The 22,993-nt window shown below is 40.2% G+C and overlaps 1 protein-coding gene across 1 annotated transcript; it reads left to right on the plus strand.

Moving 5' to 3' along the window:
- Positions 1–793: 793 nt before the first annotated feature.
- On the plus strand, positions 794–6,373 carry LOC104078788 (huntingtin-like; the record flags this gene model as incomplete). Its single annotated transcript, XM_009580569.1, has 7 exons — positions 794–984; positions 1,555–1,669; positions 1,898–2,111; positions 2,256–2,361; positions 3,707–3,869; positions 4,562–4,722; positions 5,701–6,373. Coding segments are annotated over 7 exons (1,164 nt in total), but the record flags the coding sequence as incomplete, so codon positions are not given.
- Positions 6,374–22,993: the final 16,620 nt, after the last annotated feature.

The raw sequence follows: 22,993 nt of genomic DNA on the forward strand, positions 1-22,993 counted from the left end.
CAGCCGGCTGTCGACCAACACCCCCAAGTTCTTTTCCGCCAGCTGGTTTTCCAGCCACTCTTCCCCAAGCCTGTAGCGTTGCATGGGGTTGTTGTGACCCAAGTGCAGGACCCAACACTTGGCCTTGTTAAACCTCATACAATTGTCCTTGGCCCATTGATCCAGCCTGTCCAGATCCCTCTGCAGAGCCTTCCTACCCTCGAGCAGATCAACACTCCACCCAACTTGGTGTCATCTGCAAACTTACTGAGGGTGCACTTGATCCCCTCGTCCAGATCATGGGAGCGGTGGAGAGAAAGATTCGTAGGTCTGAGTGCCAGTGGTCTTGGAGAACAAATAAATGGAACGCTGTACTACGAGCGGAGTGGATGGCAGAGTATTCTTTTGGATGCAGGCTATAGGCATCTACCAGTCAGTTTCAGACAGAAGCATCCTTTGTGGTTAGCTGGAAGGCCAGAAAATTCCAACCATCCAAGTCCTATATGTAGAAGATTCTTAATAGCACATATTATTTGCTGAACTAATGCTTACCTTGGTTTTTTTTGGCTTTAAATCATGAGATAACTTTTTACAGGAAAAACAAGGTAGCATCAGTTCAGTAGTTAATCTGCAAGTCATCTCTTACCTGATTATATTAATCTCATGACTTTTGATTCAAAGCAGTCTTAAGCCAGGCTCTGGTTCATGCCATATTTTCTGCTCTTTAATTTGTTCCAAGTATTTCCAAATGACAGGAGCCACCAGTATTGAACCAGTGTTGACTTCTAATGAATATTCTTGTTGGATATATTAGGATAAAGCTGTGGCTGAACCAGTAAGTCGACTGCTGGAATCAACCCTGAGAAGCACCCATATGCCAAGTCGGATTGGAGCTCTGCATGGAATTCTTTATATCCTTGAGTGTGACTTGCTTGATGAGACAGCGAAGCAACTCATTCCAATTATCAGCGAGTATCTGCTCTCCAATTTGAGAGGAGTAGCACAGTAAGAGTCTTCCTCCCTCCCCTCCCCCCCCGTCCCGAACTGCTGCATGCTTATGTGTGAACAAAAGGGCTCTTTATGGTTTGCTGTTGTCAGTATATTTTAGAGCATGCGTTTGTATCAAGCAGGTTTTGGCATTTTCATTGAAAATACCAGCCAATTTTAGCTTTGATTTACAGAAGCGAAACTATATTTGAGGGTGAGAAAACTGTTTGATAGCTCAGAACTTCATCTCTTTGGTAACGTGTGTTCCCTAAACCTTATTTTTCTGTCAAAAGGTATACTCTTTGAATAAGACTTGCAGGATCAATAATGAAGTTTATTTCTCCTAAACAAGTCAGGCAATGATTATCTTGTAATTATATTGCTGAAAAATGTCTTGTGTTGCACTGGATTTCTATGATAACCAGCGCTGTCTTATGGTATCTTGGTGATACTTAATGTGATTTTTAAAATTGCATAAATTTTATGTGAAAAAATACTTAGTGTTTCTAAGGATTGTTTATATTGTCTCTGTTTGTGACCTAGACAACTTTGATATAAGTGACCACTAGTGTTTTTGCTTATTTACAGTTGTGTGAATATCCATAACCAACAGCACATCTTGGTAATGTGTGCAGCTGCTTTCTATTTGATTGAGAATTACCCACTTGATGTAGGGCCCGAATTCTCTGCAGGAATTATACAGGTATGTTGTGATGCCTCCAGTCACTGGTGGACATGTAATCTGGGATCACCACATAGCTGTCTTCAACACTTAACTTGATTATTGTGGTGTAGATATGCTTTTGGGTTTAGTTTCATCAGGTTTTCTTAATACCTGATGCGGTTCCATACTCGCTGCAGTGGTATGGTGCTAGAAGATGAGCTAAATACACCTCAAAAACAGGTTAATTGGCTTTTTTCTCTATTTTAGATGTGTGGAGCCATGGTATCTGGAAGTGATGAATCAACACCATCCATTATTTATCATTGTGTCCTGAGAGGATTAGAACGACTCCTTCTTTCAGAGCAACTTTCTAGGCTGGATAGTGAATCGCTAGTTAAACTGAGTGTTGACAGAGTGAACGTGCAGAGCCCCCATAGAGCAATGGCAGCACTTGGATTAATGCTGACTTGCATGTACACAGGTATTTACTTTTTTTATACCTTTGATGCGCTAAGAGACTAGCTTACTAACAGCGCTAATTTTCTTCATTTATTTTTGTTACCAAGGATAAAAAGGTCTTATTTTAGCATTCACAGTAAACTTACAACAAATTATTTTGGTTTAGGAAAGGAAAAAATCAGCCCCAGTCGTCCCACAGATGCAAATCCTGCTGCTCCCGACAGTGAATCTGTGATCGTAGCTATGGAACGAGTATCTGTCCTTTTTGATAGGTAAGAGGATAAAATGGTATAATGGGGCATTGGGAGGGAAACAATTCTGTTTGGCACTGTGTGGTCACTTCTCTATTTGACAGTTCTAATACTTAATTAATGATGCTTCTCTGCATACCATTGCTTAAAATTGATACTTCTAGTATACACAGTAACACTGATGGAATTGCTGAAGGCAGCACAAATGTACAGGAATGTAAATGGAAAACAGACATGTCCTAACTGATACTGTGTGTTGCACAAACCATAATACTTTATAAATGTATTTCCAGCTCCCTTCAGGTCAAACTCTTAAGTGCTTTTCAGGATGTCTTCTGCATAATCAAGGATATAAATCCAGTTTATGGGAAATAATCTTTCAAACCACCCTAAGAGTTTAAAACCTTTTTCCCCTTCCCCCACCCAAGTGTTGCTCTTTCCAAGGCTGTTAAGTAATTGCAGTGGAAGGGTACAGTAAAACTTCTGTATTCACATGGAACTCATTTAATGGAAATATTTCAAAACCCCTGTTTTGATCTGACAATCTCAAGCTGTCTTAAGTGAGCATAGCATATTAGATTTTGCATAGTAGTTTGTGGGATAATGGTTGACATTTTTTGAAGCGTTCAGTGGTTCTTCCATGAAACTGGATGAGGGTTTCACTTCTGCGCTCAGTGAGAACAGAACTAGAGCAGTGCTTGAGTGCTTTTGAAAATATCACTCCTAAGAGTTAGCAAAACAAACATTAATACTACAAGCAGAAAATAACGTTAGCAGGGAATAATCACATGATGGTAACTTGATCTTGACACATCAACAGATGCAGCCTTTCTTAGGAAGATTTTCCAAACAGTGTTATTTAAGTAAAATTGTCTTTAAGTTGGAGTATCTTTTCCCCTCTTTACAGTGCAGCACAACTTGCTTTTCCTGTTCGATATATTGATCATCCTGGTCTTGAATAAAAAAATGCAAAGATGTTATGAATGGAAATGAGTGTTCTGCTTATAAATGGTCTTTCCTCTGATAACTAGGATAGCAATCTCCCTGTCCTTTTTTGTTCTTGTTTAGTTTTTTCAGCATTCCTATTATTAAATCTTGTCTCTGATGCAATGTTGACTATTAAAAAAAAAAAGGGGGGGGATGGAGGAGGTCACGGGGGAGGTTCACCTGTAACAACTTCTAATAGCTTTGATAGACCATTTTGGGTAGGCTGTTGGAGTAAGACTGGGATTCTTCAGTGTTGAAGACTTCTTTGCCTATCTAGAGATGAAAGTAAAATGTTCTTTCTATTGCCAATTAAATTGAAAAAGAATGAGATATTTACTGGAATTCAATCATAAAATATGTTCTTTTTTATTATTTTCAGGATCAGGAAGGGATTTCCTTTTGAAGCTAGAGTAGTGGCTCGGATCCTTCCACAGTTCCTTGATGATTTTTTCCCCCCACAAGATGTAATGAATAAAGTTATTGGAGAATTTTTATCCAATCAGCAGCCTTACCCGCAATTCATGGCAACAGTAGTTTATAAGGTAGTGGGTTTTTTTTTTCTTAAATATTTCAGAAGACTTCTAAATAACCGACAGCTCAATTAGAGGGGCAAATATCAATTTTGTTAAATCTAGCAAACCAGTTGCAGTGATTGAGCTGTACTGCTGTGAGCTTTGTCTTCCGGGCAACATGGTGGGCTAGAATCACCATGTCGCCTGGAAGACAAAGCTCACAGCACTATAGTTCAATCACTGATAATGGGGAAATAAAGAGAAAATTAGTAGTTGTGATCCTGATGCTCAGACTCTTTAGATCTCAAGGAGCCAGCCCAGGTCATCTGGCCTTGTGAACTCTACAGTCAAGCTCCTGTGGACTCAGTTGGGCTTCTGGGTATTTTGCTCTTCAGCACCTACTTACTGGAGTCATGCATCACTTGAAAGTACATGTGCACACCACATTTGATGTGTAAAAATAGAGACACCAGACAAGTCTTGCATTTCTGCATGCTTATTTCAGTTTGGCATAGATGTCATGAGTTCAGTTGGATCCTGGCTGACTCTTTTGCGGAATCTCTTTGTCTAGGCATTGTGTTCATTAATTGATTAGACTCAGAGTTGTCTCCAGGAATACGGTTTGTGAACCTCAGAGCTTTGTAGCTGGGGGGAACCTTTACAAGAGAAACTAAAAAAACATCTACCATGTCTTTATTCCTGTGTAAAATATTTTTTTGCAGGTGTTCCAGACACTACATAGCACTGGACAGTCCTCAATGGTCCGTGACTGGGTGATGCTGTCTCTTTCTAATTTCACACAAAGAACACCTGTGGCAATGGCAATGTGGAGTCTTTCCTGTTTTTTTGTCAGTGCTTCCACCAGTCAATGGATTTCAGCAATGTATCCTAAAAAGACTGAATGTGTGCCATTTCTGGGTAAATACAGTGATTCTGTAAAGCACATTGATAGCCTTGAAGGATAAGAGTACAAGTTTAACACACAAAAAGAGGCAGATTTACTGCAGTTAGTAGTGGTGTATGTCATCACTTTGTGCTATTGGTGCCTCAGGTTTGAGGTGAAAAATGAGAACTTCTAAACAGATTGAGAATGAAGTTACCTAAAACTACTGTTTTAAGGTTTTAAGGTTCCTTGTGACTATGCAAGATGATTGGGAAAGTCCTTACTTTGAAGGACCGTTTTCAAAGCTTCACCAGATAGCTTTGCAGTGACCTTTAAAAGCTTTGTTCTATATTCCTTCTGCAAGATAAAATATATTTTAAAAAAAAAAAAAAAAAGAGAGAGAACAAATACAAATTAAAGAAAATTGTCCTCTGCATACAAACTGTATTTTGCAATTGTGCCCCCGGAGATGCACTGCAGTAATAGTGAGCTTTGGCAATGGAATTACATTCAGCCAAAGAAGTTGTAACAGCCAAAAGACATAGGTGGAATCAATGCTGGGTTTATTTAAAAACAAACAAACAAACCCAAACAAACAGAGAGATAACTGTTGCTTTTCATGAGCGGGCAAAAAAGTGGCCCTATGTCACGTTGGAACTTCCTAATGACTCTTAATCTCAGCAATGCTCTTTGACTATCAGCAGTCGCGACTGTGGTGCTGATTGCACTGCTTGCTGCAGTGGATAAAGAAAACTACTGCTAGGTTAAAATGAATTTCTGGGGATAAGAAATTGCATGAAGTTAATGAAGAAATAGAATTTCTGTATTTTCAGTTTAATTGATACATGACAGTATTTTGCACTTTAACATTGTTAGTGAACTCAAAAATACACCATTTTATTGGAGAACAGTGTTTAAAGTGCTATACCAAAAGATGACCAACTTCTGTCATATTATGACCTTAACTTTATATTTCAGTCTTCCACATATTATCAGCAGAATGGGAAAATCTGAGCAAGTGGATGTTAACATCTTCTGTTTGGTGGCCATAGACTTTTACCGACATCAGATAGATGAAGAATTAGATCGGAGGGCCTTTCAGTCAGTGTTTGAGGTGGTAGCATCTCCAGGAACCCCATATCATCGCCTACTAACTTGTTTGCAAAATGTCCACAAGGTCACAGCATGTTGAACATCCTGATGTGTAATGGAATTGCATGACTAGTGTTGGAATCTGATACGAATTATGGGGAATGCAAGATGAAGAAAGTATCTGGGGTTGCATTTGTGATCAGTATGGACCTGCCAGTTTTACTTCCAGAATGCATGGACAAGTGCTCTGCAGCACTGGAAATCACCTGAAAAGTCTACTGTAGTTCTTGTGGTTGTTGACACCAGGCACATGTGAGGGGGAAGAAATATGTCAACGTTTTTCAAGTGGTGTTTGGGACTAACCTGAGACACATTTACTAACTGTAAAATATGAGCAAGTACTACAATGCAAGATAACTGGTATTACTCTTCTTCCTAATGTTCAGCTGAAGCCACTGTGTTGCAGCCGGTAAGAAACTCACAGAAAGACTGTTATTGCAAGCTGCCGTCATTAGAAAATGTCATAGTTTTATGTACCTGTATATACTGTTGTGTAGTACAGAATAGAATTTGTTTCCTAATGTCTCTCCCAAACAAGGAATGACCTACACTTCCAGCATGTAATTCCTCTCTGGACTTTCTGATATCCTGTGGTGTATGTGTTGGTGATATCGGAGATATAGTGCACATACATAACCACACATTTTTCTTTTTTCTTCTCAGGATTTAAAATTTGAGTACAGTATATCAGTAAAAGAAATTTTAACTTAAATATTTCTATATCATGTACAGTATGTAAAATTGTAAGATGTGTGGTGCATGAGCTGTGCTGTAATTTGAGATGAACAGAAGCCACGCTACTGAATGTCTTGACACCTGTATTGTCTTCATTTTTTTTTCCCTTGTGCTCGAATTCATGTTCCTTTTGGAAATCCCATCTTAATGTACAGATTACATCTTGTTTTGCATCTCACTTTTTCTTAAAGTGCTTTAAAACTGGAATATGTTGATTAATTTGCCCTGAGAGACTGTACTAAGGAGGCATTCTTGTGATCCACTTTACTGTAGCTTCTTTTGAATTCCTTTATTTTGAGACATAACAGTAAAAGAGAGGACTAGTTACTCTGGATCAGCCTTTTGTATACTTAAGAAACTGCTCTTATTTGCTGCACAGCATTTTAAGAGACAAAATGGTGCAAGCTCCCCAGTAGTCAATAATCATCTGACCTTTCCTAACTGAGACCATGGAGTCATCTGGATTCAAACCACTCTCATTTAAAAAAAATTATGCTAGCAGTTAAGAATCAGAAGGCTGCTGTGGTCTACTTTGGGACTGGCTAAGGTGTTAGATTACACAACCTCTTTTATTCCCTGTTGTATACTTAATGCGTTAAACACAAACACAATACAAATATCCATGAATTTTAGGACACTACACAGGGCCAGATTTAGCTTTTATTCACCACCCAGGGAACCCCATTGATTCCGAAGCATTACATGGGGAAATCTAGCGCAGCATTTGTCTTTAGTTGTATTTGTTATAATTCTTTAATTATAGAGAAATGATACCTGAGTTCTCAGTCACATCCTATATTTAACCTCTCTTCATTTTCTTTTTACACCTTTTGGTGACACTTAGAAAAATGAGATAGTGTTGTCAGGAGGAGCATGTACTGTATGTATTTCTGTATATAATGTATATGTTGAAATTATACACATGTGACATCATGTGACATTTAATGTATACAGATGTGTATATTTGTATTTATTAAACCCATGTATTCAAACTAATTCCAATCTAGACCAAAAATTGTTGCTTCTGCCCATAAATTGATTACAAAGGAATTGTCCGCTGGTGTCAACTTCCTTTTAGAAACTGATAGAGGAAACTGATAGTATGGGCAGTAGAAACAACTGTAGATGTTGCTGTATTTAGCTCTCTACAGATCTTACTATCTAGAGCAATTATTTCTGCCCTTAGATGGGTTACTCTTCTTTCTTGGGCCACAGCACTGTGGTGATTTTTAAAAGAAACTGAACAGGAGTTCAGAAAAAGGTTTAATAAAATAGATACTGTTTGAAAGTTTTTGAGTTATATTGGAAATTATCTTAATTCTGATAAGAGACTAATTCAAGGCAGTGAGATATAATGCCCTGTGTTTTCATTAAGGGTAGTATAGATCACTCTTCCCTTTTGTAACCACCAATAATCGTTTTGTACTGTAAACCCACACACCAGTCAGTTTTTGTATGATATATAGTTTAAGTGAAGATATTTTTGTAAGCTATTTTCCAAAATTTAAAATAGATTTTAATATATTTTTTAAGCATCAGGTTAGTCATATTCTCACCATATAATAGTATATGTTGTGTTACAAACTGTTAAATTCTTCATCATTTTAAGCTCCTCATGATTAACACAGAATAGCTGGTTACTTTACCTTGGGATAACGGGAGCTAGACCCTTTATGAAACTTTCCAAACCAATTTGGGACTTGCCGTAGAATCTTTCCGACCAGGAATACATTGACTTAAGCAGTCAGCATGGCTGGATGAAAAACACCAGATGACAGACCCCTTTTCCTCAAATGCCCGTTGCTGGCCTTCAAGCAAGTATTTGCATTACCCGTTTCAAGTCAAGCTTTAGAGCTGATGCAGTTAGTTCTAACCTCACACAGATTCACTGGTAGTAATAACTCCATCTGTTTTAACCTCCCTTGGAGATCTGTCGTAGTATACCTCATGAAACGTGTCCGAAGTGTCTAAAGAAGGGCACCTCCTCTTAGGAAATTCTCAGTGACCTGAAGGGAATGTAACTTAAGGGTCTTTCTAGTGTGGAAACACGTCCCGGTAGTGCTTCAAATCTAACATTTCACCGTAGCACGCTTTCCTGTCTACTTCCTAGACACGCTTTCCCCATCCTCACTTCTTTTGGAGTGAAATCATACTTAAAATCACTCCTGCCTGCTTCTAGTGACAAGACCCAAGAGGTAATGCGGTGGGGACAGTAACAGCAAAACAATGGCCACTAAGAAATATTGATGTTGGATTTAAAGCAAAAAAAAAAAAAAAAAAAACCCTTGAGATTGACTTAAGGCAAAATTTTATTTCACAGAGTGTTTTTAACTTGCTATAGACAGAAAGCTAATTCTGAAAATCAGGCTGTTCAGTTTTTCACTGAGAACAGGGTAGAAATGTGTTTGGGCTTAAGACTTGCATTCAGTGTCCTGGCTAACCAAAGCAAACAGTTTCCTTTACGTGCATTGCAGTGCCACTGGTTTCTTTACCTTACAAGATTAGATTGGCGTGACTGGGAGCATACTTAAGACAGATTGATGTTTAAAACTTCATTTACAATTCAGTTGTCAAAGAACCTACTTTACTAAATCTATAATGTGGCCCTCCTTTAAGGACACTGTCTGCTAGCCAACTTTCTAGAAATAGTTTTTGGGCCAACTACCCATTGGCCCATTTAAATAAAGTTTGATTGCATTTCATTTCAGCATGCCCCCTCCCTTGCACTGAGTGCAACAGTGAGGAGTTGGAAACTACAACCCATTGTAAACCAGTTCTTATTTGCAGGTTTCAAAGTATTTTCTTTACTATTTATGCTGTTTGCCAGTTGAAATTGAATGTGAGTTTATTTAAATGTTCTCTAAGGTGTATACTCAGATGTCATTTCTTGCCTAAAGCATCTAGTAAATGATTGTGTATTACTTTTGCTTTGGTAGGAATGCCTTCTCAGCACCAAGACATCGCTTGTTTCTTAACAACCAGCAGCATTCCTAAAGCACTGAGTAATGAATGAACAGATTTAGATCAAATGAAGCGGGGAACAAGTGAAACCTTTTGGGTTAAAAGTAATTTGTTGATATTTAGTAGATTTGCCTTAAGAGCATTCTGTCTTGCCATTCTCCTTTTTAAATGGGTGTTAACTTTATATAGCAGATAAGGAGGTTGTGTCAAAAACACTGCAAAGACAGTTCTCCAAGAGCAGCAGACCTTGTTTGTCTTAATATTTTGTGGAACTGTCAAGCTAAGTATTTATGCTTCCTAAATAAAAGAAATTTTAGGGTATAATGAGCAATAAATATAGCAATAAGCAGTTTAATTAAATTTGGTCATTCAGGATCTTACCTGGTGGTTGAAAGGGATGGGGTGGGAGAAGAAGGGGAACTGATTCAAGTACATTCATTGCATAAAGCAGACTTTTTCCATGTACAATCCCAATTAAACTTTCTACTAAAGGTAGAAATCAACCAAGTGACAATGGTAGGTGCTTTGCTCTTTTACTTTTACAACTTTGGTTATAGGGATACAATTGATGAAAGTTATAAGAGAGCAAAGTACTTTGGTAGTTTTTGGGTAGTTTAATTATTTTTAAGTGAAAGCAAGCTGCTGTAAGAACTAGAGTAAGCAATGTAGCAAAATTTTGGGGAAGTCCAATATGCTAATTTTACCTAATATTGAGATTTCAGGTGAGCTCTTTGTGCATGCTACCTTAAAAGTATCCATTGAAAATCTTGAGAATCCCACAGTCATACCCAGGAGAGCTTCTATCGTATGTCAAGTTTTAGCTGTATTCAAGTTAACTGGGTATAAAAGCTGCAGAGCATTTGTGAAGCATGCGCTGCTTTTTGTCATGTGCATTTTGTGTGAGCTTATCATTCCCATCAGTCTGTGTATGCATACCATCAAGTGGGATCAACGTGAGGAAGGATAAGGTAATGCACCCTGTGGTGTTGTCTTGTATAGTTTGAGGGCAATGATGAGCAAAAGCTTGGAGCCCCAACCCCCAAAGCAATTGTACTCAAAGGAAAAGGAAAGCATATAATTTTAGATGTATGTTTAAGTTTAAAAAAAAAATGCTGAAAATACTGCACATTGAAACTAAAAGAGAAAATAAAATATAACTATTACTGTAAGTGATTTTTCTCTGGTTATTTAAAAAAAGATCTTGATGCATTCTTACTATAGGTTTTTTCCCCAGTATATCTTCTTTTCAGCATCTATCAAATATGGAGTATTTTAAAAATATGCAAGAATACTTGAACACTCTGCAAATGTAGGTACGCTTCACAATCACAGTGCTGTTTGCAATTAACAAAGAAGTATCACAGTTGAGCTTTTAATTGTATCTAATAGTCATGCTTGCCAAAACTTCTCTAGGATTCTTCATGAGATCAGAAAACCCAAAATTTAAGTGTACAGCTGTATTTGTGAATGAGGGTGTATTTATCTGCAGCAGTCCTGGGGGGGGATAATGTTACACAGGAGAAGAAATGGTTTAACTTGCCTAAGCTTGGTTTCCCAGCTGTTAGGCTTGCATCTTAAAAGAAATTTCTGGGTGGTCCTGCTGCTGAACACCGGAGGATCTCTTGCAGTACTCAACTGCTCAGACACATCTTGTTTTGATTAACTTTGCAGCGCTCGGCTGTTTTCTGGAAGTTCTGGAATAAGCTTTAAAGTAGTAGCTTAATGTAGAAAGCACGTGCTCGTTTCGTTCTCAGTCAAAATAATTTTTTTTACATCTTGTTTTTCCTTGTCAGCATTAGTAGCGAATGATCAGCCACTCTTGTCACTTTTTAGTTTAGCCCTGGAGCCAAGGAACAGAACTGTACTGTGGTAAGTTTCTTTGTCTTCAGAGTTGAAGACTTGTTTGAATAATAAAGTGTTCATCTTCTTGTCACTCAGAGAAGAATACCCATTTAATTTTTTGAAAGATTATCCCTAAAGATGAATTGCCAGGTACAGGGAGATGACGCATTGCACTTAGAAGGCTAGAACTTTTTAACTTACTATAACTTTTCTACTTTCCCCACTGCCTCTTGTGTCCCGTATAGGTATTGTTTTGTTTCTTATTTTTAGTCAGTGCAGCTGTAAGAGTATTGCAGCAATCATTTTGGAATTGGCTTGGCTCCACCCCAGTTACAAGACAAAAAGCTTTGATTGCTTGTAGAATTATACTGTAATTATACCATCAGTTTTGCATAACTGTTTGAAGAGATGAAAAGATTTGTAACTTGTAGGTTTGTTAAAAAGTTGGAAGAAGGAACATGAAAAAGTTTATACAGTATATAGAATATCTTCTGAGCCAAACCTCCTGCTCTTCTATTGCAGCCATAGTTCTGCCTTAATTTTGTTTCTGTTCTTTCCCATGGCGTATACATCCAAATATGGCAGAGTAATCCTCACCCCAGGTGCTGTTTTCATATCCCTCAAACTGTAAATGTCATGGGTAGATTTTGATCGAGTGCAACCTGATTGTTTTACCTCATTATTTACATTTTGGAGTTCTTTCAGCCAGGCTGCAGTGTTTGGGCTCCAAGCAAAATGCATCCCTGAGGGGTGGGTTTGACCATGCCCCAGATGCCTACAGAATTGTGAGCCAGGTTAAGTCAGACCATGTAAATAGTATGTTTTTGCTAATCTAGCTCATCTCGAATTACATGCACTGTAAAACTTCAGGTCAATGTTCCCCAAACTTGAAATAATGTCCTCAAATGAGAATCTTAAATACGTCTTTTCTACCCCTTTCTCCCCTTGAGGAAGAGGCACTAAGTGTGTTTTCACCCTTATCTTGCTGTTAAATGGCTCTAGGATTGAAGTATCTGTCTTGTCATCCAATGGAAATGCAAGTGTAGAATTAGCAAGTGTTGCTAACTTTTCTTTTCTTGATATGTCTTGTTAATGTTGACATTTCAAATACCATCTTTGGCATTTGATTTAACATCTATGAAAATAACACAATTCATCTTTTAACTTTTGTTTCAGGCAAGTTTGGGCAGATATTCTTTTAATTATACTTTGTTATATTCATTTTTCTTTGCCTTCATAACTGCTTCAGACTAACACTGTTTTAAATGAACACTGGATGGTGGAGAGCTGGGAGGTATTTTTAAGTGCTTTGGAGGCATCTGATCCTTATATCTCTCGGCAATGTGGCTTAAGCTCATTCCTTCTCCGCCCGCCTTCTTTCCTCTGCCCCGACCCCTAGAATAAATATTTCACCTGGCTAATGCTTTACAATAGAAGTTGTATGTCATCAATAGATTGGTACGTGACTAAGTAACAGAAGATAAGACTGAGTGATCCGAAGTACCTGGAGTTTATGAATGAATTGTGGGTTCTGAAGAAGTGAATCTTAAGAAGGGGACTGAATAAATCTGCAACTCTTTAGTACTTAATGTAATAATCTAAGATGATTGTTCAGATGTTTATCAGTATTGTTTCATCAGTACCAAAATCAAATGCTTTCACAAATGACATTTCTATCTGTACTTTTGCTTCTTTACTGCTTTTGTGGTTCTGCTTACGCTCACTTAAGCAATGTATTTATATACTGTAGAGTTACTTAAATGTGAGCTTGTGGATAATACCTGTTTCCATTGCAGTGTGATCTGATAATATTAAAAAACGTGAGAAACATGATCTGGCAGCTGGGAAACCTGCAGGCAGCACTAACAGTAAAAGTGAAAGGAACCTGCTGCTTCAGAAAACATTCTCTGGGACCAAGTTACATTATCAATGGCAAAACAGAGGCTTATATTATGCTGACAAGTTAATATTTCAATTCTACCACTGGCCTACTGTGGAGTTTGAGAGTATCCCTGCATGGGAAAAATACAGCAAACTTGGTCTGATTTGAGTTGTCTCAGATGACTGGATTAAGCAAATCTGTTTCTTCGATCCATAAAAATCCAAACTGTGTATTATACCTTTGAAATTAATGATGAATCTAGTGGTGACGATGGGGTATTGTAAGAAGTCGTGTTGAGTTATCGTGTTGCACTTGAAAAGATTGCCAGACCATATGTACTGGTGAAAGTATGAGGAACTCAATTTGTTGCAGTGACATTTATAGTGCTTAAAGTTCTTTTGCATTTTTGCTGATGGGTTAAATATCATCAAAGTGGTTATTAATTATTAACTACTTAGTGAGGTCTGGCTCTCCTTTGTATATGCTGCTTTTGTTCTCAGTTTGACTGCATTAACTCTAGATGAAACATAAATGCCAATCCCAAATTAATGATGATTAAACTGCATTGTTCTCTGTAGCTTGATTACATGAAAAATCTCAGAACAGGAGAGCAAATTTGATTGTTATTTCACGTGTACTCAGTCATGCTTTACTGCCTATAAAATCTCATGTAGACAGAATAACTTAGGAAGCTGTGTGCCATAAACAAGAATTTACCCCTAAATGACATATTTTGGAGAGCTTCAAAGCCTGCCACGAAAGGTGGGCATTCATTCAAAAGAAAATGATGAAGACTTGACATTTTAGCAGGACCCAAAAAGAGGTAGTAATGAGGGTTGTCTGATGTGCGTTTTTTTTCTTGTGCTTTTCTGCTGCAAAGCTCCAGGACACGACGCAGGAAGCAACGATAGGATTCTGTGCAGCAGCCCGGTGTGTCCTATATGTGAGTAAAGGACCTTTTTGTCTGCTGATGGCCAGTTATGGACGGGGAAAAGTATTGATGTTTGTTTAAAAAAAAAAAAACCAAATCAAAAAATAATCCCAACCCCAAGCGATTGGCTGGTTCATTGCTGTCTGTTGCATATCATTACTTTTTCTTTGTGCGGCCTTCACGTTGCGTACATATGGTCACGGCAATTTGTGGACCTTGAAGATGGTATCTTCTCCTTTGAGACCAAGCAGCTATGGTACACTCAAGGACAGAGAGCCACCTATGACACTTTGGCGGACATTGTAGAACAGAGCCAGGCTGACAGCTTCTGAGAAAGGGGCTGAGAACCTTCGAGCTGAAGAGAGGGCAGGAAATGGCTTCATATAACGTGGCTGCAAGGTACAACCCAGGGACAGAGGAATGATAGGAAGCATCACCATCTTCTCCTTTATCTTCAGTGGCTGTGTCCACTTCGCCACATCATGCCTGATGTTGTTAAAGGTTCCAGAGCATTTTTCCAGTTTGCTTCCAGCTTTTGCGTTTAGTTTTCTCTGGCTCCATGGGTGTTTTCAGAGCAGCAAGGAAAGGAAATGCATTTTTGGTGAGCTGTGATGGCAAGATGAAGGAAGGTTGCAGAACTTGAAACTGCTTCTTAGTAGTGTTTTTTACCTTATAATTAGACTTTAACTTGAGTGTGCCTTTATATTCAATTATAAAAAGAATAAATACTTTATTTGTTCTTTGAACTACCATTTTCCCTGTAAATTACTACTCCATAGTCAGCCAGAACTATCTTTCTTCTTTATATACTGGTGCCTTTCATCTAGCTGAGGAAAGCAAGTGTGGTTTTTTTCTCTTCTGACAATCAAAAAAGTAAAAATTTTTCTGCTTTTTCTAGTTACAGTTGCACCTCCTCCTATTGCTGCATTTTTCTCTAGTGACAACCTGATGTTTTGAATTTTCACAGGTAATATTCTTGCATTATTTTGTTTCTCAATCACATTCCAGAAAGTTACTTCTCTGAAAAGATGTTATTTTTAAGTTATACAATTGTGATGTACCAGAGTTCAACATATGCAACATTAAGATTTATCAGACTCAGGTTGTTTCTGGTAAACTGACCTCTTGATATAATGATTTAAAAAAAAAAAACAAAAACTTGACTGGAGATCAGTTGTAAAAACTTGGCATTGCACATTGCTTATTCCTAAATATTTAAATGTTGGGTAGTGCTTAGCAGTCCTGCTGTCAGGGAAATCATTAGGAAAAGGGTTTTGGTAGGATGAAGATGGCTCCTGCCCAAAACGCGTTTTGGGAAAGGGATAGTTTCAGTGCTGCGGTATGATTTGGTCTTGTCCAATCCTTGAGCTTTTATATCTCAGCGCTATGTACATACAATCATACTGGGGCTGAATACAGCCCTGAGAGTTGCTTTATCCATGCAGCGCTGTCTCTTTGCTCTTCCCTCGCAACGTGCAGGTCAATTAGAGCAGGTTGCTGGCTCATGTTTCATTTGTCCACCAGGTCCCCCAGGTCTTTTTCTGCAAAACTGCTTTCTAGCCAGTCACCCCCAGCATATACCGGTGCATGGGATTATTCCTCCTCAGGTGCACAACTTTCCAATTCTATTTGTTGAACTTCAGCAGGTACCTGTTGATCCATTTCTCCAGCCTGTTAAGGTCCCGCTGGATGGCGGCACACCTATCTGGTGCATCAGCCACCCTTCCAACTTTTGCATCCTGTGTGAACTTGCTGAGGTGCAGTCCACCCCATCATCCAGGTCATTAATGAAGATGTTGAATAGTATTGGGCACAGTATTAACCCTTGAGTGACTGGAATCCGCTTCATGCCACTGATCAGAACCCTTTAAGACTAACAGCGTAGCCATTTTCCAATGCACATCATCACTGTCCACTTACCCAGCCCATACTTGATCAGTTTGGCTGTGAGGCTGTTACGGGAGACAGTGTCTCAAGCCTTGCTAAAGTTAAGATAAACAAGATGCACTTCTCTCCCTTTATCTAGAGGGTGAAGAAGAAGTCATTTCATCAAAGAAAGCTCTCAGCTTGGTCAGGCATGACTCATAGCATCATAGAATAGTTTGGGTTGGAAGGGACCTTTAAAGGTCATCTAGTCCAGCCCCCTTGCAATAAGCAGGGACGTCTTCCCCCTTCCTAAAGGCCATACTGATTACTGTCAATCACCTTCTTGTCCTTCATCTGTTTGGAAATGGTTTCCAGGATTATTTGCTCCATCACCTTCCCAGGGATTGAGGTAAGGCTAAGCCTATAGTTCCCCAGATCCTCCTCCTTGAAGACAGAAGTGATACTTGCTTCCAGTCCTCAGGAAGCTCCTCTGATCGCCACAGCCTCTCAATAACATTGGCTAGTTCCCTCTGCACCCATGAATGCATCCCATCACATCCCATGAACTTGCATAGGTCTAATTTGCTTAAATGTTCCCCAGCTTGATCCTCTTCCATTGAGGGTGAGCCTTCATTGCTCCAGACCTTCCCATGGGTGGGTCTGGGATTGCTGGAAGAAAACTTTACCAGTGATGACCGAGGTGAAGAAGGCATAGAATACCACAGCCATTTCCATTGTCACCAGGTCCCTCACCCCATTCAGCACCGAGCCCACATTTTCCCTTGTCTGCCTGCTGCTGCTGGTACACTTCTAGAAGCCTGGACAGGATGGCTGCAACTGGGCATTTAAATCAATGTTTGTAAATCTGAAGGGAGTATCATAGGAAGTTAGGGGGAACCATGCTGAAAGCAAGCAAAAGGAGTTGTTTTTTCAGTTAGCAAGTAGTTAAGCTGCAGAGCTCCTTTCCAAAATTATGGATGTTTGGATGCTAAGGGTTTAGATGGCTTCAAAAGGAGACTAGACAAGATCAGAGAGTGCAGTATTGAGGATTATTAAATTCACAGGAAGCACATCTGTTTTGGGAAGTCCCTGAGCTGTGAACAGTTGAAGGCTAAGACAATGCTTTGGGAAGTTCTCCTATATGCTTGTTCTGTTCACATCTCCAGATGGCCACTCTCAGCCTTAGTTAGAGACAAGGCACCGGACTTAGACTTTTCTTCTGACACAGTAACACTTGGCTCCTTTGGGCTTGACTGAGAGTAAAAGTTTGGATATCTAGGAAGCCCCTTCCAATTCTTTGTTCCTTTTTGTTTCAAAATTGAAGTAATCTCATTTCCCTAGAGTTTTGCTTTTTGACTTGTGTATTTCCACCTCTGCAGGGAGTGTATCTTGGCCAGCGATAGAAGCAGTCATACAGCGGTGGTGTCAAGAAGCCCCAGGCCCCTTCGTGCTAAACATTGTCCATATACATCACTCAAATATGTGGAACTGAACTTAAATTTGTCCAGTTCAACTTTGTCAGCTGGAAGAGGAGGGGGTGGGAGAATCGCACATCTAATCAACATATAGCTGTGCTTACTAGAACACTTCTCTGTAAATGTAAAATTTCTTTTTTTTTTCTGATCTAGCTTATTTCTTTGAGAAACAGAAATGCTGAACTGCTGCGAGAGGCTTGTTCTAGGAGGGAGTGTTTGTTGGCATAAATAGATCTGCAAGCTCTTTTTATTATGGACAAAGAACAATGCAAGACTCTAGCATTAGTGAAAGGGAATTTAAAGAATTATTTTTGCAGGAGAATTTTCTGGTGTAACACTTTTTCTAGAACTTACATGCATAAAGGAAAATACATGAAATTTTTATGGCTACACCTAGATTCATGCCTAAGTTGAAAGTTTTGCTGTTTGTCCCACGACCAAAAGCTATCAAGGATCCAGAAGTCAACGTAAGCATTCATGTGTGTGCTGATCTAGTACTCCTGGACAATGCCATGAGACATCTTTTTCCTCTGGTCTTCCATCATGTGAGAACTTTGGATCTGTAAAAAGACTCCAGAGACCAACTGCAATGCAAATCAGGGTATGTCAAAATAAATAAATAAATAAATAAGGCTACTACCATGAGCCTTCAAATACATTTTTATGTCAACTCTGAACAAAGTGGTATTTGAGTAATTTTGCAGTCATCCCTTCCCCACCGAATTTGGTGCTAGATTGGACCTTAGCTTCAGTTCTCACTTTCCTTTTAAAAACATGTTTTTATTATGCTTTTAGTACCTAACAAGGATGCTAAAACCAGGATTTTTTTTTTTAATGGTAACTTGAAATGAAACCTATCACCCCAGCACAGTCCAAGCATGGCCCCTTCGGTAAAGTTGTGAGCTGTATGTCCTGCTGCTACCCACGGCGCCCACCAGCCACACGGACTTCCCATCCGAGGAGAGGTCTGCTCTGTGCTGGGGCTCGTTCGAGCCGGCACGGCTGCTGCCTTTCAGGCGTGGGGAGGGAGAGGCTCTCAGGGGACTATTGACGGCAGATAAAAACCTGAATTCACAGCCAGGTTCTGAAGTGACCTCTTCCTGAGGTAAAGGCTTTTGTAGCTTTTTCACTTAACTTTGAGCACTCCTGCCTTTCCTCTCGCACGGTTTAGCTTTGACTTTCTTCTCCTTATCTGTCACTAGAGAGTAATTGTCCCTTTCATAAAGACCTTGCTTTAACCTTGAACAGCAGTTCCTGTGGCACCTGATGTGCATTACAAACTATATATACTGATGAAAGAACGAGGTACAGTTCTAATGTCTTCCTTGATGTTTTCTTTTTTAATCTGTTTCAAGGAGCCCTTTCAGATGCGACATGAAAGCTTTCCCAATTATTATAAAAATCCTTGTGAAATGTTTTTATTTGAAATACAGATTTATATTTAGAATAGTAGGGAAAAACCACAGTCTTAGCGGGCTGAAGCAGCAATATCTGAGCTGTTACCAGTTGCTGTTATCTGTCCTTTCGCCTGGGTCTAAACATGAAATGGGTGTTTCATTATTAAATGCCGTACAGTGTCTTTCATTCTGGGGGATACCCGTGTACATACTTCACTGGGGTTTTCTGCAATATGTGATATCTTGCAGGCAAAAGGTAGACGTTTTTATGATGATGCTCTGACAGGGAGTGCTGCAATGGGATTATATACTGGAGAGGGAGAACTCTCCTTTCAGGATGTAGTTGAGGAGAGTGAAAAGAATAAAAACAAGGAGTTGTTTTGCAGCAGGTACCTTCTTGTGCTTGCACCCGGTGGCAGACATGAACTGGTTGTGGCAAGTGGATGCAACCAGAAATTAAGAATTGCTTTGTGAATGGAGGGCACGGTGAGGGCTCCTAGGCTTTCTGCCTCAGCTGGACTTATAGGAAAAGAAACGGGTGCAGAAACTGAGCTTTATTCAGCTCACAGGAGGAAAGCTACAAAACCGCCAGACATGCAGAAAAAGGAAAAGTAAAAAAAGAGCAGATGTGTTATTAAGGGTAATGAGCAATGCACATTCTCTAGCAGGATTAGGGTGGGAACAGGAACAGACTTGCCAAGCTAAGGTAAAGTCCTATTTCTGAAAAACGAAGGAAAAAAAAAATCCTCTAATGAGGTTTGATAGGAAAAGTATTGACAAGTGTAACCAAGAATCATGAAAAATAAGTTATATGGCCAAGCTGTGCAAGATGGCTGATGTTCACAAATCTTCAAAGATGAACTCGGCAGTGATTAAGGGGAACAAAAACTTGAGCGAAAATGCTGGAGGGTACTTGAACTTGTTGTTAGCTCACTAGCGTCTGTGATCCTTGCTGACGGCGTTTGTACAAGCATAACCAGGGCAGATGTGAGCCCAGTGATCACGGCAAGTGCTGCCCTTCTTGTAGGATCAAGCCCAGGGTAAGAAGGGAGCAGGGTGTGTTAGCTCTGCCCCAGCATTGTACTAAATGCAGTTGTTTGCTGTTTTGGTGGGGTATGGGCACAGTAAACTTTCTTCTGCCCAGAATATAACGCGTAGATGCTCCTGTCCATCTCCCACAGCCTGCAGGACATATGTAAAACTTCTGGAAAGGAAGTATGCAAGCAAAGAAAATTTATGAGCTAGCTCAGAGACATCATGAAAAGCACTTTGAAAACTGCAGCTATGTTTGTGCAACAGCAAGACGCAAAGATGCAAAGAGGAGGAGATAAAATGCAATGAGAAAAGTCAGCAGGCAAGAGAAACGCAGGGAGGTAGAAAGCACTGCGTTGAGACACAAGTGGTGACTCCGAGAATGAGATTTTACAGGTGTGACTAGTGCAAAGCAGCAAAAATTATTTGTGAAGTGTAGAGCAGCACTGCGTGCTCGGGAAAAGCAGCACAGCTCCCGCAAACAGCAGTTGGCAGGGATGCAGTGATGAGCATGTGGGACTACCGAGACTTCCTCAACCTGATGTGAGAGAAGAGAAACTTGCAGCAAGCCAAGCCAAATGATAGCGTGACTGTAGTACGGTAAGGACAAAGTAAATGGCATACAGGGTGGTTTGGAAACCAAGCATGCTGGGATTACAGGTCACGCAGAAAACACAGGACTACTTAGCGCAGGTGAAAGTAGAAACCTACCCATATTAAACTGTGGACAAATTATTTTAATAATACATATCCAAACAAAAGAAATCCAAATAATTCATAGAATGGGGAAAATAGCATCATGGATTCACTAGCTCCTTTAGGCTAAAAGTTCCTTTAGTCATCTCCCATGGGATGCGATAGCTGTACTTGGTTACCAAAAAATAAATGCAGAGGGAAGGAAGCAGCGCAGGAAAACTGAGATACGGCCACTGCCGTGGGAGGGCACAGAGGTGAAGGTAGCAGCAGAGAATGGGGTTTTATGCAAGTTCTCCAGGGAACCGCAGGGCTTTCCCATGGAAAAGCCTTCTTGACCCGAGGCCAAAGGCTTCAACAAAGAGGAGACTTCTGCTCCTGATACTACCTTTTTTTTTCTCTTTTCTTTAGGGAGGAAAAAGAGGACTGGTGAGTGATCTAAGAATAAAGGTGCAGTGTTGCAATTTTGGGGCATTATGTCAGTTGTAAGAGATCAGACTGTGAATTAGTGGGCGGGGGGGGGGGGAGGAAATTCAGAGGCATTACTGGAAACCCCATTATTAGAAAACGCAGAAATAATCCATGGTAAACCCATGAATATTTGCCAAGCAAAGGAAATTCTGAAATGTGAATATGAAATGAATACGAAAACTTAAGAGCCAGCAGGCAGTGCTCTGAGCATGATAAAAAATTAAAACCATTACAAGACGGAGACCTGGAGTAGTATGTCCTACAGAGCTAAAACGCTGATTCCCAGGGAGCTGCAATGCAAGCTAAGCAGCAGCCTAGTGCTGGGAGGAGATAAAGAGGTAAAATCTGCAACAGATTGTGTCATTTTGCTGCAGGTGTGCAGTGTGGGCCGGGAGAGGAGGGCCGGCACGGAGGACTCCTTTGCAGGGGGAGCCGATGCCGCTGCAGTGGCAGATCATCAGCCTGAAAGGAAAATTGGGCTCCTGTGGAGCTGGATGCTGTGTGCGAGCCAGTGTGAAGCTAGCAATACTGAAAGGGAATCACAGTCAGGAGAAGGTAAATAGATGAAATTCAGGGTTAGAGTTGTACATTTATCCCTGCGGAGGGAAGATGGGAACTAAGCGTATGTAACAAATTGGGAAAATTACAGTTTGGAGCATATGCTTGCTAGGTGACTGTGTTACCCTACTGAATCAATGGGAGCAAAATGATTGCTGTGTTTGGGGATGTCTGAGGAAAAAGAAGATTGCCCAGCAAGGCAGCAAAAAGTATTCTGAGAACTCAGTTTTGCTATAGTTTCCCCAGAAGCTGAGAGGCATGGCCAGAAGACTCCCCACTCTGGGAAGCGATGTGCTCAGAGCTGAGAGTATGTCCTGAGCACTGCGGGGCAAATACTGCGCTTCGGTCTGTGGTTGAAGCCAAAGGAGTTTCTGATGACATGATGGGGATTAAGGCGCGCGCGTGTGTGTGTGTATCTCTCTCTCTCTCTAAAAAAAAATCCCCACTACCACTGGATTATGACTATAGGCATCCCTGTATGTATACTACCATTGGCTCATGCCTATATATGCATTGGCATGAGCCAATGATAGTTTTAGTCCAACATCTTTGATTTTTTTCCAAAATAAATACAATACAGTGAGGTGCCAGCACAGCATGTTCAAGGTGCTCACCACAATGCCTCACCAAAATGCCTGTCTGGAAGACAGGAGGGACAGCGAAACCGTAACGCTGAGCTGTGTTGGGAATTGCTTGTCTAACTTAACTTGTGCTGAGGCCAAGTGCAGAGCTCTGCTCTCCAAGTGTGTCTTCTGGGCATGAGGTATTAGTCCTGATAAAGAGCCTGAGAAACTGAAGAAGAGTTTGAGAAAGTACAGAAGCCAAAGGCTGAAGGTAATCTGGCGCAAGCAAAATTTAGCAAGCATTTTCAGGTACCTTTCGTTTCACAGAAATGGGTGACCCTTGTGTTCACCTGTAGACTCTGATTGCATATGATGAGCAGCAGTAGATAGAAAGGCCCGAGTGGCACTCGAGATGGATGAACACAGCCCCTAGCAGCACGGGCGGGTGCCTTCTGACCCCAGCTTTAAGGCTGATCGTGCCCAGGCTGATAAGGCTTCTGGTGGACAGGGTACATTTGCCCAGTTACAGCACTGAAAGGGCAGGCAGTGCTGTGGTCCTCTGCCACCAGTAAAGGCACTATCACTGGTGCAAAGCAAGCTAAGCATCAATGTGCTCAAGCACAGAAAAAAACCATGGCCTGCTAACTGTGAAAAAGGCTCCGTCTCAGCTAAACTGACGTTTTAAGTATAGGTACGTTTTTTCCATTGTTAAC

The sequence above is a fragment of the Fulmarus glacialis genome, unplaced genomic scaffold (genome assembly GCF_000690835.1).
Source record: "Fulmarus glacialis isolate BGI_N327 unplaced genomic scaffold, ASM69083v1 scaffold5796, whole genome shotgun sequence".
NCBI classification, from domain to species: Eukaryota; Metazoa; Chordata; class Aves; order Procellariiformes; family Procellariidae; genus Fulmarus; species Fulmarus glacialis.